This window comes from Tetrao urogallus (genome assembly GCF_951394365.1).
Source record: "Tetrao urogallus genome assembly, chromosome: 22".
Classification (NCBI taxonomy): domain Eukaryota; kingdom Metazoa; phylum Chordata; class Aves; order Galliformes; family Phasianidae; genus Tetrao; species Tetrao urogallus.
The window spans coordinates 478,653-506,410 of NC_136835.1; the positions used below are offsets into that span (position 1 = coordinate 478,653).

The window sequence follows — 27,758 nt, forward strand, 5'->3', positions numbered from 1 at the left end:
ATGCTTGCCTGCTTGGCCAGGGGGAATTTACTGGATATTCTGCAGGAGGGCTTCACAGAGGTAAATGCATGCCCCCAAATCCCACGCGGACTTTTCTAGGGTGAGGCAGTGTGCTTCTCTGCAGCATCTCTTAGGAACTGCCGTGTCTCCCAGTCCTCTGTGGAGAAGAGAAAAATGAGCAAGATTTTCTGGCCAGGGAGCAGGGAGAGCTGTTTACTAACAGAAGGCAATATGGGGCAGCTCCACAGGGGCACTGCAAACCAGGAGTAGTTCTGAAAAGTTTGTGGCTGGATTACAGCTGATGATTTTATCTTGGAGATTTTATTTTCTCCATAGAGCTTTTACATTTGTACAAGAAAATAATATAAATTGCAGTGAGTTATGGAGAATGGCTTATTTTATGGAATGGATTCCTTTCTTGAGTATGTGAGGTCTCTGAATCTGACGGCTGTTAGAAAGCCTGTAAACACACAGCTTTTGGGAGAAGCTGACAAAGAGCATGGTGTCTTTGTGTTTCCCATCATCTTCTGTAGGTTGAATTTCAGAGAGACAGAAATTGACCTGACTCTGGAAAATATGTTTTTTGAAGTGCTCTTTATTTTTTTTGTTATTGTAGTATTGGGGAGACAGATAAATTGTAAGGAGTGAGAACTACCAAGAAGTTGCAGAGATGGGAATCCTGTGACTGCATGGGGAGGGCAGGTTGCCATTGGCTTTCCTGTTCAGGGAGCACAAGAAGTTGGTTTGGTCAGTCTGTGTGCACTCAGTACAGAATGCTGGGGCAGCCGCTGCCTGGCTGCACTCATTGTGCAGACCATGCTGGAGCACCATAACCTGCCAGTAAACTGAGGAGGAAGGAATATCGTGAGGGCTCACAATGAAACCAAACAGTGGCTGCTATGTCTGTTCTCACACGGTGGCAGGGGTGGTCTCTTGGTGTGTTCTATTATTTCATGTTTTGTTTGTGCTTCCTGGTTCTTCACCCCTTCATGGCGCAGACACCACCTTGTCTGTTTGCTCCCGTGCTCCCTCCATTCTTTACAGAAAATGCACATCCCTCCTGGGCTTAATACCACCGGTCATCAAGGGAAAAGCAAACTGAGTATGAAATGTGAGCCTCACAGCTTCATGCCAGCCACAGATCTCCTCTGATTGCTCTGCTTGACCGTATAAATATTCCATCCCCTCCTCCACAGAATATCTCAGTCTTGCTTTTAGCTAGTAACGTATTGCTTTAGTTTAAGTTGCAGAGGCTTCCTGTTCTCGAGAGCAGCTGTGTTTCCCTGGTGTAAGCTAATCGTAATCCGTATATTAGTGAGAGCAAAGAACAATTTGATGTTCAGGGCTAGCCCCACTCAGAGCATCTGGTTTTACCCTTAGGCTGCTCAGCTGTGGAAAAAAGTCCTTCTCCCCCCCCATAAAAACTGACCTTCAGTCTCTTGTCAGACTTCATTTCACACAATGGACTGAGGTATGGCAGGAATTGCCTTGCTAACCCAGGGCCTGCTGTTCTTTTGATAAGCATCCTTTCGGCCCAGGTGACTCTTGGTGACTGGATACCTTGGAATACAAGGATGTGCTTTCCAAATCTGTGCAGAGGAGGTTAACATACACAAGTGTCATACTTAACCAGTGATTTTCAAGAGGGAAAAAAAAAAAAAAAAGCATCTTCTGCTGGTTTTAAGAGCAGTGACAAACATCATTTTCTTTGCTTATAAGTTTTTATAGTCTGCTTCTACAAAGGCCTCTCGAATGAAAGCAAAAGAAACCTCAGACTTGAGGGGCACTGGGTGGCAAATTTCAGAGCTCATTTAATCAAGGTAATAATGTCAGAAAGCTTAGAAATTATACAAAGCCTTAAAATTACATCCTGATGGAATCAGTCTGTCCTTTGAACTCTGTTGTTGCAGACTTTTGGTTCAGTGCTCTAAGCAGACAGGACATTAAATGCCTTTTGTACTGAGACCATCCTTATAGAATAAGGGCTATTATCTTTGACCTTGTTAGAGCTGGTGTTAAGGCAGCATCCACAGGCTATAAAGGAAAAAACAGAACGAAGATTACAAGAAGCATTATTCTTCCAGACAGAGTCCCTAAATCTAACAGGAAGAATAGATCCATATTCGTCAACTGTGTGTGTAGAAGAGATGACTTCTCTTATAGAAGTTGGGAGTCTAACATGACAGCAAGGATGTCAGGCCCTCTGAAAGCATCTACCAACTACAAATGACTTTACCAAGAAATACGCGGACACCTTCAAAAAGTGCAATTCCCTAATCTCAAAGGAGGCGAAAATTTAACGTGGTACAGAGCCATGTAGATGGCACTGAAGGTAAAGGACAGAGCAGTATGTCAAAGCACCATGATCTACCTATATTTACTGTAAGGCAGACTGGGCTGATGCATGGTTGAAAGAAACATGAGCCCTAAGCAGCAGGTATTGAATTGCACTGCTTGAATGAGAACAGCAAAGAGATCTAGAACTGGCTGGAGATTTGCAATAGAGCTGCTGCTTTTCTTCCACCTGTGGAAAATATTAGTTAATGGCTCTTAGTTGTAATTATCTGTAAGGGCTCATGGAGCATGAGATAAAGTGCTGACCCTGACGACACCATATGATGGGCTGTGGAGAGAAAGCACGAAGTAGCTCCTGATCTCAGCAGTATGCTTTCCAATAAGCAGGAGGTCTGGGAGCGTTCTTCAGAGTATGTGCTAGTAAAGTGTTATAAAATGAAATCCTGCACTGCAAAGTATGTTTGCTAAAGAACCTGTAATTTGCTAACAGAAATACCTGCATGTTGTTGAACTCCTTCCAACTGCAGGTGGCCCCTAGTATCCAGCTTTCAAATTCTCTTCCACTGTGAGAAGTCTGTTAGGGCTTCCAGAGTCATTTAGATGCAAGCACTCTACAGTGATCTGAATCTGAAGCAGTCTGGGCTCCAAGTTCCTGCAGGTAGGAGAGTTACTCTTCCAGTTTCAGAGTGCAAGGAAACCTGGCCTTTTTTTGGAACGCAAAGCTCTGTTAATATAAATAGGATTAAGCTTAAGTCCACCACAATCCTGATAACCTCTGCTCTGTATCAAACCTTAGGCTGCTTTGTTTTTCCTCTGAAAATCCTGTTTTTGAAAGAAATGTTGGTGTGGGACTTGAGCTTAGTGTCTTCTCCGTTAAGTCAGGATTTAGGGGAACAAAAATTCAGACCAGCATGTAGAGAAGTTGCAGGAATCTCCTTGGTAGCAAATGGCTGAGCGCAGAGTTACTCAGGGAAAAGAAAGGACAAGCTAGGATGAACCACTGCTGTTCCCTCTCTGATTGCTCTTGGATATAGCTGTCAGCCAGGAGTTGTTTGAGGTGAATGATCTGGAGCTGCTGTTCTCCTGGCAGGATAGAGTGTAGCAAGTCTTGTTTTTCGTTTGTATGTGCTGGAAGATGATACCTGGGGCATTTTTGCTTTGCAACAATTTAGGACTCTTGGTAAAGTCACTAGCTCTTTAGTTTTTGGATATAAAATCAGGAAATACTGATCACTCCAACCATCTGAGCTTACACAGGAAAATCTTACGCTTTAGTGGAAAAAATATGTACTGTAAGTCTGCTAATGAAATGTCAGCCTCCAGTGTTACAGCAGCTACTGCTATGAAATTCTCTCCTTTGTGGTGGTAACATTCATCTTCCATTGCCTTCAAGTCCTCCTTTTAGCAGCACTGTTAAAAGTATAAATGTCCCAGTGATTTTCTTTTTGTTCTAATGATAACATTTTAATTCTTGTGCTTTGAAGACATGGAGACTAAAAGATTACCAAAATGCTTTCTTATGCATGCATGAGGAATGAGAGAAAATAAAGTCTTTTTTTTCCATGGACTGGAAAAAGTATTTGAATGGAAGAGTCAAATAAACTCCAGTGTAAAATTGCAAGCTTTCTGTAGACGAGAAGGGATTTTGCCTCTGTGGAATTAACATGAGAGAACATTCCAGTTCAGAACTTTGTAAAATGATTTGGAAAATGACAGCAAGGCAGTCAGCCCAGTTGTTAGAAGGAGATTACTTCCCCAAATTACACAGGCTTCAGGTACAATTTTCATGCAATTCCATTCAGTAGGTCTTTAGTATTGAATCTGGATAATTCTATAATAATGTGCTATTGTAAACAAGCCTACTTTATTTCTACTGGTACTTGCTTGAATAAAGCTTTATTGAATATAAGTAATAGAAGGATTGTGCTCTGCCTAGCTCTGGAATCAGACTGTTTTGAGATTGGGGGCGCTCAGATCCAGCATCAGTTAAAATACTGTTGCAAGACGCAGAACAGCTTCTTGCAGGTTGGCAAGAATGTTCATCGCTGTTCTGGAAATCGACTCAGAATCATTCACTTGTACAGGAGAGAGAAGTTAGCAATTGTTGATTCTTCACAGTCCCCATTAAGTAGAAAGTAACTTCTGAAACAGGGCAGGCAAAACTGATGTGCACTGTTGCCGTTACAACGGAAGAAAAACTTTCAGACTCAGTCCATGTGACAAGGCCATGTCTGCTCCAGCAAGCGTGCACCAGCTTTTCCAGTTCTGCTTTCTTTCCTTCCAAAAGCCAGCAGCAATCCCTGAAGCTTGCATCCTCTATCCCACTCTCCATCTCCGCTGAGTAAGCAGCAACAGCCTCATGGAGGTCCAAGCACCTTTCTGAGCCAGCAGACTGAGCCATGGTGTGGTTAATGTTGGATTTCCTATGTCAGGATAATTACAAGTGAAGCCATGATCAGATTGTGACTTTGATGGGTTGTAAAAGCATAAAATCTGACATTGCTGAGATAATACGGAATGAAGTCTTAAAACCTGCTGCATGGGCAGAATAATGGGAAGCTTAGTGAAACAGGATGTAATCCCATAAATGGATCAGTTTGTTTACCCTCTGTGTGCTACACCAGCCCAGCCCAAAGGGATTTCAGTGTCATCAGAGCCCCTGTTGGCTGTGGAAGTGCTGCAGGGGTGCGGTGGAAGGAAAGGCATCGAGGACCTTCGGCTTGCTGTACCTGCACTTCTCCCACTCACCTGAACCTTGATTTTTCTTCCCTGCTGGCAGTGCTCACAGCTGAATGAAGCAGCACCTAGTGTGACCCACTGGAAAGGCAGTGCTTTTTGCTGTCACGTCTTGCAGATGGTTAAGTGCTGTGGCAAGCCAGTTTGCTGGAGTACAGGGCTTTGTGCAGACAGGAACTTGGTCTTCTAGAAATGCTGATGCAGTTCTATGGCAGTGGAGCTGGGGGAGAAGCTGTACAACAGGGTACCCTTTCCCTGCTGAGTGGTGCATGTTCCCATGAGTGATCCATGCTACAGGGTGTGCTACAGGGGAAGGCTGTTTTATTTTCCAGGAAATCCATCCTCGTTTATTTTGGTAGATAGTAGAGTTTAATAGGAAATAGCACAGATTTTTCTTGCTTCTGCACTGTGGGTTTTCTGCTTTATAGATACCTTGGAAAAAATGCAGTCGGCAGTGGGGCCATGAAATGCAGTGAGCAAATCAGTTCTGGCACTGTTGTGCTGCCTGCTTGCTCTTCCTGCCCTGGCATGGAGCGAGCTGCACCACAGTGTGCCGTGATGTCACGGCCATGCTCAGCAGGCTTTGGGGTTCAGAAAAGTAACAACTATGCAACTCCCCTCTGAAATGGCAGTGATGTGCAAATGTTTTGTTTTCCATTTTCAGCAACAGCTACAGGCATATGTGGCCTGGGTAAATTCCCAGCTGAAGAAGAAGCCAACAATAAAGCCAGTCCAAGACCTGAGACAAGATCTCAGAGATGGAGTCATCCTTGCCTCACTTATTGAGATTGTAGGTCAGTAATGCCATATGGCGCTATTTTTCATCTTGCTGTTTTAGGTCTCCAGCAAAATGGGCTGGTCTTGGCTCTGACATCTGTTGGGCAAACTGGAGAGTGCTAATGATGGCAGTGGAGCTTGGGGGGAGGGTTACTTGGAAAGAAAACCATCGTAAAGCAAATCATAAAGACAATTCCATTAAAGGCCATATGTGTTCGCAGACAGCTGCAACACAGCCAAATTGCAGACCTTCTGAACTATGTTTGTGGTCTCTCAGGTATCGCGTGACAGACACGTGGAATCCTTTCCAGGACCCAGTAACTCCCACAAGGCTGGAATGGAGTTATAGAAGGATTTATCTTATAAAGGACTGGTGTTAGCGTATGGCATTGTTGGAAGAGTGATCTGCTTGCTGTGATTCTGACATTCATAAGAAGTGAGAGCAGAATCAGATTTGAGGGATAATTCTGTCTCTCTCTCTGCAAAACAGTGTAATATTTCCACTCATAAGGTCAGTGGATCAGGAGTAGTCATGGAATAAGGAAGTACACTTGAAAATGCTTCTTTGCTGATAATATACTGTAAAGTCTGCTTCCAACCTAGCTATTCCTGGTACAAGGAGTAAGCAGGACAAGAAATGCATGTCTTCTTGCAGTCCCTGACTAGACGTAAAAATCAGCCCCTACATCTATTATCAGTGCTTGAAGTGACACCAAACACTATTCTCTGTAATAAAATTTTTTGCTTCTTCAGCTGGTGAGAAGCTAAATGGTGTTCAGGTCAACCCTACCAGTCAGCAGGAGATGAAGGAAAATGTGGAGCAAGTCTTACAGTTCGTGGCATCAAAAAAGATTCGTATGCATCAGACATCAGCAAAAGGTATGAGCCTGCCAGTTGTCACAAATGATTCTAAGTGTTGAAGGCCTAGTTCTATTTTTGTTCCATATGAAACAGACAAGATGTTGATTTGTGGAGGAGGGTTTTTTCCCATGCAGTTTAGCAACAGTGATAAAGAGGTGACAGTCTGTGTCTTTTTTTTCCTGCTGGTTCTATTTTTCAGACACCAAAGCAAATAACCAGCCCTTATACTTCCAGTGCCTGTGATATTATTTTAAGGCTTTCAGAAATTATAATGTTCTGTCATTTAACCTGCTGGACTGTTAGTTGGAAATGGCCACGGGGAGGAAGGCTCAAGTCTGCTCAAAGCATTGAAACATGTAATCAGTAGGTGGCAGTCAGTTTGCTCTGAACAAAACAAGCAGAGCTAAGCGTCAGTGCTATAACAGTTTCTCTTTTGCAGTCTTTATTTACTGGTGTGATCTCACTCAGTTACATTCATGCTTGTTGGTCAGATGCAGCTCTGTGACATCACATTAACGTTACTGTCCTTGGCTTTGTTTGTATTTTGTAGATATTGTCGACGGTAACTTAAAATCTATCATGAGGCTGATCCTCGCCTTAGCTGCTCATTTCAAACCAGGCTCTGGAAGAGCCGTGAATCACAGCCCTGCTGGCACGATGGGGAAGAGCTCAGCAGCATCGTTTTCCAGTCACAGGCCCCGCTCAGCTGCTGCAGTGGCCCAGGGGGCAGTGGCTGCTCTGGCAGATGTTCGCCAAGACGTACTGCAGTCTGGCCGGGATGTCTTCCGGCACAGACAGAGGTAATGGATTTTTCCTACTTATGTGTGGTCAGACTGTGTTAGCAGGTGGACACGATTCATTTCAAAATGGATGCCTCTTTATCCTGACAATTCCTGACATAGGGCAGCTCTTAGATTGTGTAAACAAGAGACAAACCACTGCTGTCTCACTAAACCCTGAATTGGTGCAGCATAACGGAGGGAATTGCTGGTCTAGACTGGATGCCTCATAATGAAAATTACAGGTATCTCAGGTCTTTTTTGGATTTTACAGCAAATAACTGCTGAGCCTGTGTTCACTGAAAAAGAACATGTCTTTATGTCCAAGACAGAGGAACTTCTGCTGCCTCATCTTCCACAATTCAAGCTGAACACAGTGCCATCTTTGTGCTTTCTTCCTGCAGGGTTCCCATTTCAAATGAAACAAAACTAACCTCTTATCTGCAGATGCTGTTTACAGGTCTGTGAGGAGTTATTGCCAGAACTGTGGTTTTGGTCCTGTTGTACACGTTCATTCCGCATTCAATGTTGCTGTTCTCCCCAGTGTTCCACTCACTGCTGTGTTGGCAGATATAGTGTTGTGTGTTGTTAATCAGATGATGCATCCTACCATGTAAATGGAGGAGTTCTGGTGATAATGAGGGGAAATTATCCATGTATGGAAGGAATGTGTAATTCTGAAAGCACATTTAACACTTGCAAAAGGTGCAATGTGGATTATAATAGTAATGACATTTAAATGAAGGCCAGATGGCTGTCTTTTGAGGGTTTCATTTACACAGCTGAAGGTCATTTGCCCATGTTATATTGGCTTAAGGGTGTACCCTTAAACAGTGTGGAAATGAGGTTGAAATTGGTTTTTTTGTTTGTTTGTTTTAATTAATATCTTTTATTAAATGTTAAAGATTTGTCTTGCAAAGATATTGGGTCAAGAGTTCACCACAGAAAAACAGTCTTTATTCTGTTTGCAAACTCTGCTCTTTTCCTTGCCTTTACACAGCTTTTGTGGTTCTCTAGTCACAGAATTAAGGATAAATGCATCACCTTCTTTTTACATCAGTCTTTAATATTCAGACCAGTTATCTGACCCGAATGTCTGGGGTGGGGAGCAGAACAAACCCCACCACAATTCAGGTAGAAACATTTAGAGACCTGCTATTCCACTTGGACTGACAGAAGTTCATGGCGTCAGGTGGGATCCATGGGATCCACTCAGGGCTGCTGAGGGAGCTGGCAGATGTGGTTGCCAAGCTGTTTTCCATCATCTATTAGCAGTCCTGGCCATCTGGAGAGGTACCAGCTGAATGGAGTCTTATTAATGGGATGCCCATCTATAAAGGTCATGAGGAGGATCTGGGGAACTACAGGCCTGTCAGCCTGACCCTGGTGCTAGGAAAGGTTGTGTAAGCATCATCTGGATCATCTTGGCTGCAGTCTCATGGCATGTGCAGGACAACCTGGGGATCACACCCACCCAGCATGGGTTCAGGAAAGGCAGATCCTGCCTGACCAAACTCATCTCTTTCTATGACCAGGTGACCTGCCTGGGGGATGAGGGAAGGGCTGTAGATGTAGTCTACCAGACTTCAGCAAAGCCTTTGACATTGCCTCCCACAGAATTCTCCTGGAGAAGCTGCAGCCCTTGGCCTGGACAGGTGTGATTTTTTGCTGGGTAAAGACTGGTTGGATGGCTGGGCCCAGAGAGTGGTGGTGAATGGAGTTACATCCAGCTGGTGACTGGTCACTGCAGGCTTGGGGCAGAGTGGCTGGAAGGCTGTGTGGAGGGAGAGGACCCAGCGGGTGTTGGTAGTAGGTGGACAGTTGGACTAGATGATCTTCGACCCTAATTAGAGAATCAGAGAACTGCTCAGGTTGGAAAAGACCTTCAAGATCATCAAGTCCAACCTCAACCTAACCATACTACCCTAACTCTAAAAACCCACCTCTAAATCCTAATGATACTATGATTCTTGAGTTTAAAAGGGGGGGTTCTGTTTGCCTTTGTTTTCCTCTCACCAGGATGATGAAGTAGAGCTCCCTGTAAGAAAGCTTTCTTAGTAGGAAGTTTTCTAGATGTTCCCTCCTTCCTGCCTTTAGCTTTCTTCCCTTCCTCCTTGGAGACCAAAAGAATTTCTGCCCCCTACTAGATGAGGCATCACTCATTCTGTGATCGTTAATTCCAGAAACAGCAGTATGGATGAGGAGATTGAAACCCCCTACTGGAGTGTTCGAGCACTGGTGCAGCAGTATGAAGGGCAGCATAACATCCCCTTGGAGCCCCAGTCCTCCAGGTAAGGAATTTTATTGCCAAGTCATGACCTCTCACGTTCATTTGTCAGGCACTGCCTAAAATGCCCTTTGTTATTTTGATGGAAAAAATGTGGAGGAAAGGAACTTAAACTAAGCAAACGTTGTTACCTGTGGAAATAGAAGTGAGGGGCATGTGGATTTGAACAGCAGTCAGAGAAACACACCAGTGTTTAATCCAGTCTGGCAGTCCCTGGGAGATCTACAGCTGTCTTCATCACCATCATGTCCTCATCCAGCAGTTTCAACTGTTTCTAGATTTACAGTTATCTCTATTACCCTTCTATCCTCCAGGCTTTCACTTTCAATCTAAAATGCGACACTTTATTACTTGGCTGAAAAATCTCCTGCATAGTGCTTTGATGCCTCAAAAGTCAGAGTTCACTATGGTTTCCATTGGAGTTGGCTTTGTTCTTTAAAATAGGACTTAGATCTTGAGAAGTACGTGTTCTGTGCTATAAACAGCCTTCAGTTTCCTCACTGCACAAGTTAAGCAGCACCAAACTGGAAGAAGTGGAAGGCTTTCTGAAAAATAGTCTGCAGAAGCCAGGACTGGTTAAAATGGCATCATGTAACATCATTTCCAGTATGAGGTGGTAAAACTTGCAGTTGTTAACCTGCTTAGTGTGTGCCAGTCAGAACACACACACTGGTGCCTTGCATGCTCTTCTCACTCCTCTTTGCTTTGGGGAATAACTCAGAACTCTGCCCCCATTTACTTCAGCAGGGAGGGGGAAGGGAGAACATGTGTCTATGTTTATTTTCATGGATATAGGAGAGACATCAGAAGAAAAACTGTATTATGGTGGGGGAGCTGATTTACTATGGGTGGATTCCTAGTAAAGGACAGCCTTTCTCTTTTTCCCCAGATAGCGAGAAACTAGCTTGCACACTGACTGAACATATTAGGTTTCCCTCTGGGTACAATGCTTTGCTCCATTTAAGCTCTTCTGGAGCACACTAAGAGCTGCATGGTTGCAGCTCTTTGATTCACACTTTCCTGTTCCCGCTGTAAGCCCCAACTCAATTTCATTGCTTCTCTTGCCAGGGCCGCTCCCTGAGAGTCTCTCAGCTGGGCTCTCATTTGCCCTTTTTGTGCAGGTGTGAGGAGGTTCATTTTCTTAGGGCTGATTGCCACTGACAGTTTCTCAGGACACAGAATTTCTCAGCTCCATACTATAAAGAGGCCTCTGAATACCTGAGCATTAGGATCACTTGTCCAACAGAGAAGAATGAAAGAAAAAGGAAAAACCAAAAGCAACACAACCATTTGTACTCAAAATTTGTTGTGTGTTAGTGTGAGGTCTGCTTTAAACATAGGCACACATGTCTGAATGGGTGTGGAAACTCCCTGTGAGCCAGTGCCTCCACATGATGTCAGCAGAGAGTGTACGTCGAAGTTGTTGTTCCAGGGGGAGATAAAAGAAAATTCTGGTCCAGGCCACAGCATTTCATGGTTAATGTCACAGGACTTTGGTGTTAATTCTTGAACTGTGATCTCAGCAGGACAGTGACTGAGCTATGCTACCTCCCTCCACTCACTGTTCATTTTAACGTAGCCATATTTTACAGGTGCTCCTCTGTCCTGTCAGGCAGGCGTTCTTGGACAGCAGCAGTTTGTGGCTGTATTTTGCTGTTCAGTGAAACTGTGTGTGCACATCCTACATTGCTTTGCTTTTTCCCTGCAGTGCCAAGAGTTCTTTTGCCATATGGTAATGGTGATATTGTTGCTGATAACATAACATAACATGGTAAGAGCCTTTATGATAACACTGACTTCTAAAATTTACTGTGGATTCAGAAAATATTGTGCCATCCAGCTGAAAATCTGAAATAAACTGTCTAGATTTTTTAGTGAGAATTCTTGCACTTTTTTAGTCTGTTTCTGTTTGGAACTTTTAAGTGTTTCGTTTTCAGGAGAAAAAATAGCACATCTCTGCATTGTGGAGCATAGTGCATCTTGCGGGCATTGTAAATGTGAGCTGATATGGGTGAATAGAGGCCTGGGGCCAAAATAGTGAGGGCTGATGTGTTTGGCAAAGCTTTATAGTGGTCTAATTCTGGAAACACTGTGTGATGCTTGGGAAGAAATAAGGAAGAAAAGCACAGAAACACTCTTCGTGTTGCCTCATTTCATTAATAGGAGCTGCTTATCTGGAGTTTAAAATCTTGAAACTACCCAAAATTGTTCTCAGCAATCAGTCTGCTCATTTATCTGTGCATAAGGAGCAGAAGGGGGGGGCCTGAGCCTTTGCAGGCTACCCAGTGCTTTTCTTATCCTACAGTTCTGCTAATCCTGTGCTATGGGATGCACAGAGAGCTACTGGCAGCTCATCAGGAAATGATCAGAGATTGGATCAAGCTGGGGCTAAAGCAATTTTAATTAAAACTGGGAATATGCTGCAATATGTAATTAAATTTTAATCACAGTATCTAGAGAATACCAATATTCCCTAGCTATCGTGCGGATTTTTGTTACCTCAGAGGTGAGGGTCAGAATCTGTGCTGTGTTTATCAGCTAGGAGACAGACTGGGAGAGAGATGTGAGTGCTGGGGTCTCTGTCACCCAAGGACAAGACCGTAGCTGTGAGGGCTGCTGACAGAGCAGGCAGGATGATGCCTTGGATTTTTTTTTTTTTTTTTTTTTTTTTTTTTTTTTTTTTTTGCATGCAAGACCCCAGCTGAGGAATAGATCCAAGCTGCCAGGCAGGAAAACTTTTTACTGTAGCCTCCAGTACTGCCAGCTACAGAACTTGTGTGTGAGCAAGGAGAAAGCAGATTGGGGCTCATCCGATGCTGTTCACCAGAGGCACAGCAATTACAAGCACACAGGTTGGCTGCTGAATTGCAGGAGGAACTGCCAAGTGGGGAAGGATCTATTTATACCAAGTCTTATGAAATCAGGAATATATATGTATTGCCCTGTTACAGGGCACCAGTCACTGCCTGGTGCCTTAGAAATAAGACTCAGCAGCAGCGAAACTCTGTATCTTGTTTCGATGTGTTGATGCTCACAGTGACCTTGCTTTCTTCTAGCTCTAGTCAGTGATGTACCCCAAAAAACCAGGAGCAACGTGACCTCTGGCTCCTGGCAGTGTCTTCTGCTGGCGGGAGGTTCTGTGGTGAAAGTTAGATTCTCGTTTCTCTTCTCTTACAGAGGAATTTCTGAGCTTAGCTTTGTGAACTTGCTGGGAAACAAGCCATTGTATTAGTGAGATGAGGTCTGTACCAGCAGCCACCCCCTCCTAATAATTGTGCTGCTGCTGAGCCTGTCCCAGGGCAACACTTCCTCTCCTATCAGCTAATTTCTGCATTAACCCTTCAGGGAGTTTGCAGCCTGAATGTCAGAATTCCCAGAGACAAGATATCTAATAACCATATGTAACAGCAATGATTCATGGAAATTTTACCAAAACCAGGCTGATTCCCAGGCCACCGAGCTCCTTGCGCATCCCTCCTCCTCTTCCCTGCCTTTCCACCAGCCCTCCCTCCCCCTCCCTGAGGCAGGCATCTCGGAGAAAGGCTCTGCCTCGCACAGCCGTGTGACAGCAGGAGGGAGAAGGAGCTGGAGCCAGCGAGGAAAAGGAGCCGTGCGCACGGCTGGGAAGGACTGCATGCTGTCTTCTGAGCCAATATCTGAGTCTGGAGGAGAAGGGAACCCACTGCCTGCAGGGGCACTTTCTCTTGGCTGTTCGCTGGCATCTGCAGCAGGTGCTTGGAGTCTGAAGAGGACAGAATGGGATGAGAAACGCCACTGGCGAACCAGATCAGTCTTGTGATGCAAACAACTGGGTGTGCAGCTGACCAAAATGCAGCAGCAAGAGACAAATAACCCGGGAGGAAAATCAGCAAAAGCAAAACCCAGGCAGCAGAATTTCCTGACTCTGCAATCAAATCTGTGCGCAGGGGCTGCTGATCTGCCGTCAGACGGTTTCTTGCAAATACCCTGAGGTTTTTTTTTTTTTTTTTTTTTTTTTTTTTTTTGGCTATGAACATTTCAGCTAATGTGAAGCAGTCTGGCTTGCAAATATTTCTCCAGTAGTTTGACAGGAGCTGGCATCTTCTGCACTGAAGTCTGAGCATGTGAAGGAACGAGGCATGTCTGTAGCCCGAATCCTGAGGCTTCCCAGGAAACAAATTCTGTGAGGCGAAAGGTTAAAGTGGGATCATGGGAGGGAAGCAGGTCAAATGGTGAGCGATTGTTGCCGTTGTCATTTGAAACCGCAGGGGTGGAGTGCTTATTAAAATTGTGGGAGTTCGAGCTTATCACTGGGGCTGTTTTCCTGAAGCCTGGGCTGTGCAGATACTGACATCTCTGGGACTCAGCTGAGCAAGGATTTGTGGGTTAAGAATCCAAGAGGTGGTAAAACGAATAAAGTGGAACAATTTGCATCATAAAACTGAAATAGCTTTAATTTCCCAGAGTGTATTTCTGCATGCTTTGATCACGAATTATGATATACTTTTAAGGGAAAGTCGGGTAAGTGGATATTTTATGCTCTAAGTGACTTGGCAACTAGTAGAAAAAGCGTAGCAATGTTTTCAGCATTAACTCATTGGTGGCATAACGAATGGGACCACCTGACCTCTGCTACTGCTTATCAGGCATCCGCGCACATTTCAGTGTCACTTTCACTGTTTGACGTGAGCTTAGAATTTGTTTCTGGTGCCATGTGGACTCTCTGGCTCTTAAAATAAGGAAGCTGCCTAAAAGGGGGACTGTGGGCATAGGAATGTCGAAGTGATTATCTGTAATAATATATGGTGTGAAAACCTGTGGTGACAGTTCAGCCTATCCCTGCCCCAGCTGAGGGCCCTTGTATTTCATTTGGGCTGTGGATCCAGTTCTGAGAGGGGTGAACCTGGGGAGAGGGGGAATGTTATTTCCATGTTCTGCATCCCCTTGTTTTTTTTTATCCTGCATGTTCTGTTCACTTTTCCTTCCCGTTCTCTGCTCATACCTCAGTTTTGCCACCTTCTCATCCAATAGTTGCTAATACTGTTTTTCTTGGACATCTCTCATCCTTTCACCTTTAGCATGCATGAGAACCAGCAGTGTGCTTCCTAGTGGCCGTATCAGGATGATGGCATGTTCAGAGTCTCCTTGGGGAGGAGAAATGAAGATCTCTGGCTCATAAGAAAAAAAAAAAAAAAGTCTTTCTGATACTGGACATGTTAGATCAGCTGAGCTCCTGCTTTGTGCTTGTGCTATTTGAAAGCTCCACCTATGATCCTTATTGTGTAACACAAACCCAGCTATACTTACTGGGCTCTCAGACAATTATTTTACGTTGTGTATCCATTCAGTGACAAGCAGTAACAAGCAAATGGTTGAAAATGTTATATATAAAATGTGTCTAATTAAGGATTGGTGTAATGCAGTCTTCCTGAAGGTAAACCCTTGGGCAAAGTTAGGTGGCCTGGAGCCCTTAAACAACCACACACACCCTGTTTGAGCAGGACAGAACAAGCACCATGACTGTTAGAGATCCCCATTAAAAGGTGATTATTTCTTCACTTATTAAATTGCCTTCATCTCTTCCTTTAATGTGGTGAAAGTCCACTCTCTTTAGACCTTTAAAAGTAGGTTGTTTTAAGGTCTGTGGTGTAAATGAAAAATAAGCCAGCGCTAACTTTGGTAATGGATGAGCCAGAGATGCTAGCAAGTAGTTTTCATCTATATTGCAAAGCTTTTCTGATTCTGGGAGAGCTGTGGAATATGTAGCAGCAGTGCTGGGAAGATGCAGAAGGCAAGCTGCTGGAGTGTCTTATTTTTCTGAACCTATTCTATTACTTCCACATTGTTTCCCTTTTGTTCTCTGTGCTTTGTTTCCATGTTGAGAATGAAAAATTAACTCCTGCTTACACTTGCAAGGATTAGTTCCTGAGACTTGGGAGGTATGCTGAATGGGTCAGTGAGCTTCAGCCACCTTTTGATGTTGTCTGGGTGATGCATTTCAGAAGAATTTCTGAGAAAAGGTTGAGTGTTTGGACCTCACAGTCATCTGAGATGGCTCCAATGAAGTTATTAGGGTACTTTCAAGATCTTTATACCAGGGATGTCCTGGATGAGGGCATTTATCTGACATTTGAAAATATTTTGCCTTTGGAATTTCAAGTTTGTTTTCTTATTGCATTGATGCTTTTAAAGCCCAGAAATGAGACATGAAGAAAGCTAAGGTGGCTTTTTGTTTAGCTTGCAGTATGCAAGACTTGCTATAAATTGCTTCTGAGCAGACCTTTATTACCTCTGTGTGAGTTATGTGCCTACTTCAGTTTGCTGATGACTTCCCTGCCTGTTATGCAGAAAGCTCTCTTAACAAGATTTCCTGCATGTTTGCTTTTAGCTGAGAGTGGTGTTGATCAGTGCACTGAAATAACTGTTTCCTCTGCAGTCTCACATCACCCAGTCCTGTCCATAGCACGAAGAGCGAATCCACTGTAACCCAGTCAGAGGAGAAAGCAGGATTTGTGATTATCCACACTGAGGAAGCAGAAACTAAAACAGGTAGTTTGCTGATAGCGCTTAACAGCTCACACTTTCACTGGGATTTGTTTGCATTTGTTTACTGAAAAGTTCACCAGAGACTGAAATGCATATAGAGAGAGAATGAATTCTCTGCAGAGAATGGGACACTGGGCAACTAAACATAAAGCAAAATCTCAAAAACTTCTAACAGTACAGTGGTGCCAGTAATATGACAACGTTTGTGAGGGCTTGCTAAGCGATACTTGGAAAACAAAATGCTCTGGAGAAGGTTTAAGAATCGCATATAACTTTCACTGTAGGGTGAATGCTTTAATCACAGTATCATTAGGCTGTGTTGAGAGAAAAAATAAAATTCCTAAAGACACAGTCCATGTGAACCTGTAAAGCCTATGATGCAGATCTTGATTTTGTGGAGGAGTCTGTGTTTACAGTGCATCTACACATAGGTTGAGTGACTCTTTGAAAGGAGTTGAAGTATTGTTGTTGTATTTTCATTGAAGTTATTGCTGTATTTCCACAAATGCCCTGTGATATGATCAGTTTACACTTGAAATTTTCATACGGATTGAGGGAAATGCTTTCAAAGAAGTTTCTGAAGTGACTTTTTTTTTCTCCTTTCCAGGAATGCAGCTTAATAACAGCTCTTTCTGGTTAGATTCTGTCCCAAGAGCAAATGGCAGAAGCTCCCCTAGGAAATACTTTGCTGCCTCAGCCAGTATAGTCTGCTTCAGTGCTTTTCCAAAAGTATTTGATGACTACCTCAGCAGGTGGATTAGCTGGCAGGCCATGGCAGGCTCTTTAAATTATTAGCAGCACTCTGTGTACTTGCTGCCCACTCAGTTGGGTACTGAAGCTGTGTGCCTGATGATGCACAGCAGCTTGAGCTGACTGGTTTCATCTTTGATCAACTAAGTAGCAACTAAGTAGTCATCAAACCTCAGCAGGTACAGCAAAGTTAATGGAGGGGAAGGATACTGATCGTCTTTGATGCAGGCATATTCAGGAAAGTTTCCTTTGCATGAAGAATGAGGAATGAAACCTTGAAACACCTGTAGCAATTTCCTTGATGCCAGTTTGTATGTGATTGACATTATGGACAGCAGGCAATTAGTGTTGTGCAAGTCTTTTCTATCTACGTAATGAATGGCCTTAAGAAACATTCAGTTGTTCTTTCTTCCAGAAGAGATAGAATCTCACTTCCAACCTGAATGGCAAGCAGGGAACCTAGGGTCATGTTTGGAGAATTCATGGGAGGAGCAGCTATTGGAACAACAGGATCATTTGGAAAAGGAAATGGAGGAAGCAAAGAAGATGATTTCAGGTTTGCAGGTAATAGATATTCTTCTCAGACAGCTTTTCCATACGCACTCATTTTCTTTCCATCAGCTGTAGCTGGAGTGTAAATTATCTTGCAGCTGAGTCTGGAACTTGAGAGCTGAGGAAGAGTCGTGGCCCAGGGAGGTCTCCTGGGGCAGTTGTCAGGAAGTCAGTTGGTTAGTGGGGATGGTGGCTCTGTGTCTCTGACCTCTGTATTCTATTGCCATGCAAAGCAGATACATTACCATGCAGAATGGTAAAGATGCAGTAGTGTTTTCCCATGGGCTGAGTTTCCCATTCTTCACCAGGGCACTTATCAGTCTGCAGGTTTTGTTAGCAGTCTGGAAGAATAGAGCGGTCTTTCTGTGACTTGTGATCAGAAGTAATGCAGAGAGGCAAGAAATGTTGAGAAATCAATGAAGATTCACAGGCTGGTCAAGGGGCACATAGGTGTGCATCAGTCTTTCAGTGAACTGGGCTGAACTATAATGTTTAGCACACCCCTCTTCAGCCAATGACCATTTATTTGGGGGACCTTTTTCTCACTGCCCTTTTCCAGTCCCTTGGTGACCAAATGACCCTCAGCCCAATATGTTTGTGTGATTCTGTGTGGGGAATAGAGCCCCTCTTCCATATGGTAAAGACCCTGAACTCTCTCAGGAATATTCCTTTCTGTTTGTGCTGGGAACCATCCTGGCTTTGAATTGTAAATATTTATGTGCCAGTAAACAAAGCAGAGATTGTCTGAGAAGCATAGGCAGCCGGGAGGGGCTTTCCCTGTGGACAATAGGCAGGACACAAAAGGCTCCAAAAGAAAATATATGCTCATGCACTGGTAAAATCCGGTTGCATTATGTGCCCACTGGGAGCAGGGAGAGACAGCGCAGGAAGGACTGGCACGTCCAGTTCTTCCATCCCTGGCCCCATGTCTCAGGAGTGAGGGTGAGCAGCTGGCACTGCTGCTCCCTTATCATCTAGGAGTAGGAAGAGGCAGCTGATATTGCTAGCCAAGAAATTGATTTAATTGATCATTCTCCCCCCCGTGCAGCATTTTAGAGCTGCCAGTTCATTAAAGTTTGACTGAGATACAGGGGCCTGATCTATGCATGCCCCATAAGGAGCTAAAACCACGACAGTTTTTTATGTTCCTATGTGACTCTTGCTTCAATGTCCTGCTGGGCAGACTTTGGGTTGCACTCAGGGAATGGTTTCCCTAAGAGCCTTTGCATTAACTGAATGCAGATTGATGGCTGTTTGCTATTCAGCAGCAGTTGCAGCACTCTGGGGGAAGATTCTGTCAGCAGGCAGAACCTTGAGTCTTTTGGAGCTGGACTGGAGTATTGCTGCAAATTTTTGTTTGTAGCTATAGAGTTTAAATAAAGTAGAAAAGTAATTTAAGGGGAAAAAAAAAAAAAGGCATTACTTTAAATTGTTGACTCTTGCAACATCCTGGCACGTACCCATATGTCTTTGAGTCCTAGAAGCTTGAGACAGAAAGCTCAATGTAAAAAAACACCAGCTAGAGTAAACCAGTCCTGCCAGTCACACTTCCTACAGTACAGGATTATCCATCCTTAAGGCTGGATTCAGTTTACTGTGGAGATTGTGGCATCTTCCCATAGATATGGCCTACTTGGATCTGCTTATGGAGTTAATGCTGTGCTTCTAGAAACTGTTGATATGTCTGACCGTTAGCCAGTTCTGTAGTTAACCTGTTTTTCCTTTAAAAACCTCTGAAGAGTTTTTTGTTTTTTTTTTTTTTTTCCTTCATCCTCTCAGGCTTTACTGCTCAATGGCTCTTTACCTGAGGATGAGCAGGAAGGGTCCTTTAAACTTTGTGAACATGGAGCCTGCCCAGAAGAGCAGCTGGTGAGCACACTGTTATACTTAGGTTTCTCTAACTGAGCAGCTCTAGGTAATATTCTGCCACAGGCAGGTGTTTCACACAGTAATAATCATGGGTTTTTGTGTTCAGATCATAATCCAAAGTCGTCTGGACCAGAGTGTGGAAGAAAATCAAGACCTAAAGGTTAGAGGAATTGATTTTCTTTTTTTCTCTCACGCCTATAATAACAGGGGCTTAAGGAGCTGCTTATTTGATTTGCGTGTGGGAAAAGGAGAACACAGGCATGGGTTGAATCTGAACAGGTGAAAAGATGCAATTTAATCAAATTCTTTTGGATTTACAGAAGGAGCTGTTGAAATACAAACAAGAAGCTCGAAACCTACAGGGGATAAAGGTAAGGAAAGGGACACTTCATCAAATATATAAACATTAAAGCTCTGGAGTTTGCTGCAGCCCAGGAGTAGGGCAGTCAGCAATCATACATTTCTGTGGAATCCAAGAGAATGGAAGGAGCTGTATTAGGGCAGTTGGAGGTAGGGTATTCTATGCTCTATTTCTGGTTCTTGGGAGAGACTGCAGTTGAGAAAGTCACTAGGAGTGAGGCGTCCTGGGTTCTGTTTCTGTCTTCAGGGTTGGAGTAGGCGCAGTAGGATCAGCCAAACAAACTCTTGACAAGAGGGAGTATCCTTGTCCTCTTCAGCCGCAAGCATTCTTCACCTTTTTGGCTTGTTTTGCTCAGTTTCTCCCTTTAGAGTTATGAACACTCATAATCTGCTCCTAAGCAGAGGTATTTTAGAGCTGCCTGTCAGCTTTCTGTGAAGGAAGACAGCAGCACCTATCCAAGGTGGAGCTCTCAGTTTCTGGGCAATTTCTAACTGAGTTAGGAATTACAGAATTAGTACTGACTGTGGCCTCTTCAGAGAGGATTTCATTGCATAATTAGATCATGCTGAGAATTTGTTTCCTTGTGTCCCTCCCTGACATTGGCCTCTTACTACCCTCTGGCTGCTGCAGTTGTGTGGCTGGAGAAACTAGCTGTAGGCTGCTGTACACACCCTCCAAAGACACTGCTGTTTTCTTCCATAAGGGAGAATTGTCAGGACACTTCTGAAGCAGAAACTTCAGGAAGAAGCAATCACTCCGTCACAAACATCTAAACCGTTAGCAGGGAAATTGTCACAGGGCGAGAGCAAGGCAGAAGGGCTCTGAGAGGCTGTTGGAGTAGATGTCTGTATGTCTTCTGCTCTCTCAGGCCTTTGACAACATTTGAGTCTAGCCTGTAAGGCCTAGATCACATCTAGATCACTTCCCATGGAAAGGTCTCTGCCTTTGTCTTGCACTTACCCATCAATGTCTTTTCCTAGGATGCTCTACAGCAGAGGCTGGCTCAACAGGATGCTTCAGTTCTTCAGCTAAAGCAGGAACTGCTGAGAGCAAACATGGACAGGGAAGAGTTGCACAATCAGAATGTGAGTCACTATGCTGCTGCTGAGATTATTTTAGAAAGAAAGAGCTTGGCAGCCCTGGGAATTCCAGCAGCCAAAGGATGGGGTTTGTGGTTGCAGCATAGCTTTTGAGGTCATGGGATAGTGAAAGACCCGTCAAAGGTCTGTGCAGTAAACACTGCAGACTCTACTAGCCAGCTGTGGAGTTCCCCATTCCTCACCCCCCACTTCCTGTACTCAAAGGCCTTTGGCTGAAACAAGGAGATTCCCATGATGTTTTCAGTGCAGTTGCACTGTTCCTTCCTTATACTGCTCCCTGCACTCACAAGTAGCACGTTGACAGGTGGAGCTCCAACATGGTGTCTGCCTGAAGACAGAATTGCCCTGTTCAAAAGCTTGCTGCCCTGGAAAGCAGTCTAGCTTCCTCAAACCCTGCCTCCTGTTAGCACAAGGCACAAAGAGCTTGTTGCTAACTCTTTAGGAATATATGCTTCACACCTAATTGGTTTTTCTGCAGGTTGATCTTCAGAGGAAGGTAGAAGAGAGAAACAGGCTGCTGGCAGAATACAAAGTAATGGAACCTCTCTCTTTACTGGGGGCTTTGCTGGGGATGGTATCTGGTGGTTCTCCTGTGAATGTGACTGCTCTCTCCCTGGCAGCCTTGTGGAATGGCACTGTGGGCAGTGAACAAGTTGCAATAGCCATGCGTGTTTGCTATGAGAAGGAGGGATCAGATAATTCTTGTGTTCCTCCCCAAACTCATTTTCATAGTGTATCTTTCATTGTCTTGCTTTTGGCTTGCTGAATGTTTAATGTGCAGAAGCCAGGTTAGAGTCTGTTACTTGGTTGCCTACTGATCCTTCATCATTCTGTTTTCTCTGCATCAGTTGTCTGGCCTCAGTCATGGACCTTGACTGGCCAGGGGGGCTCTAGGTAACCTTTTCAAACAAGGCTTTGATACTCAGATCTAACATCTAGCTAAAAGGATACAGACTGTGTAGGTCAAGCTATAGAGTACATATTCCTGCCATAATGATGATTGTGAGCCTTACCACACTTTAATTCCCGTTACAGAAGGAACTGGGCCAGAAGGACCGACATTTACAGCAGCATCAAACCAAACTGGATGAAATGCTTAGGCAACTTTCTGAGGCCAGTTACCAGCAGGTGTGGAGCCAGGTGGGCTGCTGATATCCTAAGAGCTGGTACTTTCCCTCGGTGGCTCATTTTGTGCTGGTTCTTCTGTTCCTTTTACAGGTGGATTTGGAGCGGGAGCTGGAACACAAAGAGGCTCTGCTAGCTCACTGCATGAAGAGAGAAGCTGAAGAGGTATGGGAAGCAGAAGCTTTGGTCGACATGTCAGACTGTTGGACTAGTATTTGCATTCAGCACTCTCTAGCTGCCCGTCTTCAGAAATCATATCCATTCCAGAGAGGCCAAGCTCAATACAGTCTAATTGACTGTGCCCTAAGCAAGGCAGGCTTACTCCCACGAAGCATCCATCTTACCACAGCTCTCAGCAGTGAGCTCTCTGGCATAGCTTCTAGTGTCAAAATCATAAGGGAACAATGAGGAGAGCACAGGATTAAGTGAAATCCTGGATTCTAGCTCCAACTCTAATGCAGGCTAGCAGCTAGGCCAGGACTTACCTTCTTATCTCCTCCTCTTCCTGGTGACACAGCTATTGAGAACTTGGAACTGTTTTGGTGGAAAGAACACCAGCTCCAGTATCTGTCAGCGCCTGCACAGTGATCTCTAGAGTTTATAAGAGTCCCCTGAGGCAGTAAGAAGGTATTTCCTGTATCTGCCTGTGTTTCCTCACCCACACGTGAGAAACCACACTTATGCTCTGGCCTATAGGACTGTCTCCACACTCCTTAAGTGAATGCATTTACCTACTAGAAAGTAAATACATCTTTTTCATGCCCTCTCATCGCTTTGAAGTTGGCAAACTGAGACCTATAGGGAATTCCTAACACTTGTATTCCTGGCATCACATGCATCTTCCACTGAACAGGTGATGGCATATAGCAGTCACAATGCTCAGAGCAATGGCTTCCTCCAGACAGCAGGAAAAGGAGCTGCTCCCACAGCCCACCGAGGGGTAAGTGTATGGAGGGATGTTTTCCCAGCCAGACTGAGGTGAGGGCTCCACGTATCCTGGAATCTGTTAAGGGCTATTTCTCCTTTCTAAGGCCTGTGGCTTTAGATGGGAAGAAAGCAGCCTGGAGATAATCTGATTAACTTTTGGTCTCTTGGCAAGACAAATGACTTGCAGCTCGTTCGTGATGCACTTCGTAGCCTGAGGAACAGTTTCAGTGGCCACGATCCACAGCACCACACTATTGACAGCCTGGAGCAGGGCATATCGAGTCTGATGGAACGGTTACACCGCATGGAGACACAGAAGAGGCAAGAGAGAAGGGTAAAGGTTTCCTACTGCTTGCTTCTTAATTTCTGCCCTTCACACAGAACCTTGAACTAAACTACCACTTCCCAACTGGGAAGTAATACTTCATTTTCACTGTTTTGGTTTCACATCCTAGATCCGGGGGAAGTCGCCGGCAAGCAGAGCAACAAATGAGTGTAGAGACTCCTGGCCTCCAAACTCCAGTAAGTGTCTTTCAGTTTCTCTTCTTTCTGAATTCATTCCTCAGTTTTCCTGGGCAAAGTCTGGGATGCAGCATCTCCTTGGGAATCTGCCACCTGTTCTGCCCTTCACCAAAGCTCACTATCCTCACTTTGGTCGCTTGGTGTTCAGGCAAAGGAATGAGATTAGAGACTGTCTATAGCAGCTTTTTTGTGAAGCACCATTACGCTGTGAAATGTCTGAATCAGTTGGGTAGTACTGCAGTAGAAATAATTACCCATGGGATGAGCTGGAAATGTAATGTTATTTCATCTTTCCTGCTGGTTTGCACCCTCTAGTGGACGCATAACTGTACAGATTCTTCTCGCTTCCCCCACAGTGTCTGGCTCCTTTCATGTATGTGGAATAGCACAATTTCTGACATCATGTTTTGTGGCTTCAGCTGCAGCAGCTCCACATTTGCTTTTCATTGTAAAGGCTGTTTGTTTCAAGCTTTGGTTATAAGTATTTCCTGGGAAGTCTGTGAGGGAAGCTGTAGAGGTTTCCAGGTACTGGGGGAAGGCAGAGGCCACCTTTTAGCTGCATTGCAGCATCCAGCAACAGGGTAGCCTGCATGTACAGGATGTGAAGAAAAGCAGGAGAGAATCACAGAATCGCCAAGGTTGGAAAAGGCCTTCAAGATCATCCAGTCCAACCATCCACCTATCAGCAATAGTACTCAGTAAACCATGTCCCTCAATACAAAATCCAACCGTTCCTTGAACACCTCCAGGGTCAGTGACTCCACCACCTTCCTGGGCAGCCCATTCCAGTGTTTGACCACTTTCAGAAAAGCAGTATTTCCTAACGTCCAGTCTGAATCTCCCCTGGTGCAACTTGAAGCCATTTCCTCCAGTCCTATCACTGTTACATGAGAGAAGAGGCCGACCCCCAGCTCACCACAACCTCCCTTCAGGTAGTTACAGAGAGCAATGAGGTCTCCCCTGAGCCTCCTCTTCTCCAGACTGAACACTCCTGGCTCCTTCAGCCACTCCTCATCAGCCCTGTGTTCCAGACCCCTCACAGCTTTGGTGCCCTTCTTTGAACCCACTCCAGGGCCTCAATGTCTTTCTTGCAGTGAGGGGCCCAAAACTGGACACAGCACTCGAGGTGCGGCCTCACCAGAGCTGAGTAGAGGGGAAAGACAGATACTCAGAAGTCTGAAGGGGAGCCTGGGGAGGATTTGTTGGGTTCTCCCTGCTCTCCTATAAACTGCAGATTTTAGGGTCTCTGCATGTGTTTACACTGTTTACCCTTTCTCATTAAGCCTCAGCAGGCTTCATCCCCTGCCCTGCAGCAGGAAAATCGAGTTTTGTGGCCATAAACCTAAAATCTCTCAGGTATAAAGAGTTCTAAGAGGTGGCTCCAAAAATTTGTTAGAAAACCTATAACTTGGTGTCCGTTCTGCTTTCTGCATGCTGAGAGTTAAAATTGTGGAGTTCCTCAGTGTGAAGCTTCAGCTATCAGCACATCACACTGAAAGGGCAGGGGAAACTAGGCAATATCCAGAGGGGAGAGAAACACAAATGAGCAAAGAAAAATATGTGCACAAACACTCATCCTGAGCAAGCTGAGTGGACACATGGGGAGGAGATAGGTAACCTTTTCCTTTAATGATGGTGATCAATCAGACCATCCTGCTCTATGCATCTGCAAGTGAAGGCAAGCGGTGCTGTAGTTTGCCTAGGCAGTAGGATGGATTACACTCCAGTACCTTCTCTTCCAGAAGGGTTTTCCTGTCATTGCATGTGGAGTAGGTGGTAAGCAGCAAGCTCCTCAATAGGTAGAATAGGAATCCTGGAAGGCATTGGTAGGAAAATCTTATAAGCTGACACATTTGAATTTGTTGTTACCTTAAAATCCAAAGTTTTTCATTAAGCAGAGGAATACCTGGTCCTTCTCAGGGATAGCCACTTCTGTAAGAATCTCATCCCACCTGGAGATTCTTTGTTCCTGATGGCACGTTTGATGCTGAGAGCATCTCTTGTCTCCTGTTGTGGTGTGAGACAGGTTGTTCTCCAATTATTGTGCTCTGGGTTCTTTTCCTTGCAGAACTGCCTCATTCTCACAGCACACCTGTGATGAGTACCAGTGCCTGCACCAAAGTGTTGTACTTCACTGACCGCTCCCTCACACCTTTCATGGTCAACATACCAAAGAGGTGAGATTTAGTTTTGCCTTGCTTTGATTTGGGAAGTACTTGTTTCCTTGAGAACATTAGTCTGATCTCTTCTGGGCATGGTCACCACTAGCACAGGTTCCCTTTAACTTAGGCACTGGATTTTGTACCACTGACTGAAAGCAGTCCCCTAGCTGATATGTTTGTTTTAGAACCCTAGGAAATTTTTTGTTTTTTAATTAACTTCAAAGAGAAGGCATCCAAACAGTTCTGTTCTGGCATATAGCACAGGACTCCTGTGCCAAAAAACACATCAATCAGTGCGAATGGGAAAGGGAGAAAGGCAGTTTCGAGGTGGTTCCTAGAAAATTTGGAGGAAATTCTTCCTCTGAAGAGGACCTTGGGGTTGACAGGAGTGTTCCTGGAGGGGCACGCTCTTCACATCCCTGTGCCTTATGTTCTGAGAGCCTAGCCTGACTTGTGCTGTGACCCTGCATGCCATACAATAACACTTGAGATAAAGCCTGTCCAGGGTACTAAGGGTAGTGTTGGATTCTTTTTGCAGGTTAGGGGAAGTGACTCTGAAGGATTTTAAGGTAGCTATTGATCGTGAAGGAACCCACCGGTACCACTTCAAAGCCCTGGATCCGGAGTTTGGCACAGTCAAAGAGGAGGTAGGTGTGCAATTTCACTGTTGGCCATTGCTGGGTTCAGTGTTGTGACACAGCCCTGGAGACCTTGCTCACATCACTTCTAAACTAAAACAATCTTTGTGTCTCCAAACAGATAGCCAGGTTCCACAATTGTAGGTTAAGCTCCTTCTTCTGAGAAGCTAAAAATGAGATGTTCTTATCCTCAGCCAGAGCAATGATACAAACGTGACTGCTTGTCTGGGGTTTCCAGAGCCCTATAGGCAAGGGCTATTGGCAAAACATAGGCTACACTTCTGGCTCTTACAGTGGCTTTATGAAATCTGTTGCAACATTTATTTTAAAAACATCCTCCTACGTCATTTTAAAGGTCTTTCAGAGGAGCTGTGTTTATCTTATCTGTGTGCATCTTTTCCTTTGTGTGCTGAATTATACCTGTTTGAGCTTAAGCTGGTGTTGGTATGGATTGGATTCATTAAAGGTTATTGAGGGTAGTTCCTGTTTCACGAATTGATGAAGACAAGTGCAGAGGGCTACCTTCCCTTGGGAACGGTCAGCTGACTATTTAGCCATTCTGCAGAAACAGATGGGAATTGTGTTCTGATGGATAAAAGATGTGTTTCCTGTGTTTATTTCACTTTTTCTGATTAAAAAATAGTAATGACTGTTAAGGTTGAAGAAGGAGCCAGATCTAGTTTTCAACTTAAAATCTGAAAACATTGAGATGTCAACGTTGGGTGAGGTGCGTGTTATGTGAGCTGTGTTGTAGAACTGTAACTTGGAAACTTGGATCTCTGACTTGATGCCTGCCTCTAATGCTATTCACATGTGGGAGAGCAGTGACCAGACTTCAGATGTGACTGGACTCTTTTTTCATAGGTATTCCATGATGATGACATCATTCCTGGATGGGAGGGGAAAATTGTGGCCTGGGTGGAAGAAGACCATGGGGAGAATTAATCAAGCTTTTAGGTCTTGTCACTATGGAAATCTGTGACTGGCTGCTGAGCTCAGAGAGTGACCAAAAAGCATGTGTGCTGGAAGGAGTCCAACGCAAGCTGCCAAGAGAAAGGGCTTCTCTGCAAACAGCGGGTAATGCACGTTGTGTGCACGGACGGCTGGCATGGACACCTGGCTTTCTGTGGCCAAATACAGACAGTGTTGTGGGACTGAAACAGTTATCTGTGGGAAAGAAACACCTTGCTTTTTCCTGTCAACTAAACCCTAACGGCCTTAATGATGCATTTTTCCTTTCCCTTGCTTCTCAATTCCTGCTGTACTGCAGTCTGTGAGCTGGGCATCTCACCTCTGGTTTGTTGTACACAGTACTGCATAAATCTACTCTGATGGCAAAAATGTGAAGCTTTGCCTTTGTGAGTCTGAAGAAACAGCTAGATTGTGCAAGCAGAAGGTTTGACCAGCTTTGGTCTTGAACTTGCATGTGTTGCAGGAGCAGAGTGAACTTTGTGGACAGTCAGACTGAGCAGACCTGGGGAAGGAAGACAGT

General features: G+C 44.5%; 1 protein-coding gene across 2 annotated transcripts; it reads left to right on the plus strand.

The window, feature by feature from the left end:
* On the plus strand, positions 1 to 27,211 carry DIXDC1 (DIX domain containing 1; the record flags this gene model as incomplete). 2 transcript variants are annotated; one of them, XM_079545839.1, is made up of 20 exons in its annotated part: positions 1 to 60; positions 5,696 to 5,825; positions 6,562 to 6,687; positions 7,220 to 7,469; positions 9,632 to 9,739; positions 16,151 to 16,263; positions 17,426 to 17,574; positions 19,342 to 19,431; positions 19,538 to 19,591; positions 19,752 to 19,802; positions 20,773 to 20,877; positions 21,371 to 21,424; positions 21,928 to 22,032; positions 22,111 to 22,182; positions 22,871 to 22,957; positions 23,117 to 23,278; positions 23,400 to 23,466; positions 25,535 to 25,643; positions 26,167 to 26,275; positions 27,131 to 27,211. In XM_079545839.1, 20 exons carry the CDS (start codon positions 1 to 3, stop codon positions 27,209 to 27,211), a joined length of 2,082 nt encoding a protein of 693 aa, XP_079401965.1. The 2 variants fall into 2 exon arrangements, with proteins under 2 accessions (XP_079401965.1, XP_079401966.1); XM_079545840.1 differs by having other exon boundaries at positions 21,928 to 22,020.
* Positions 27,212 to 27,758: the final 547 nt, after the last annotated feature.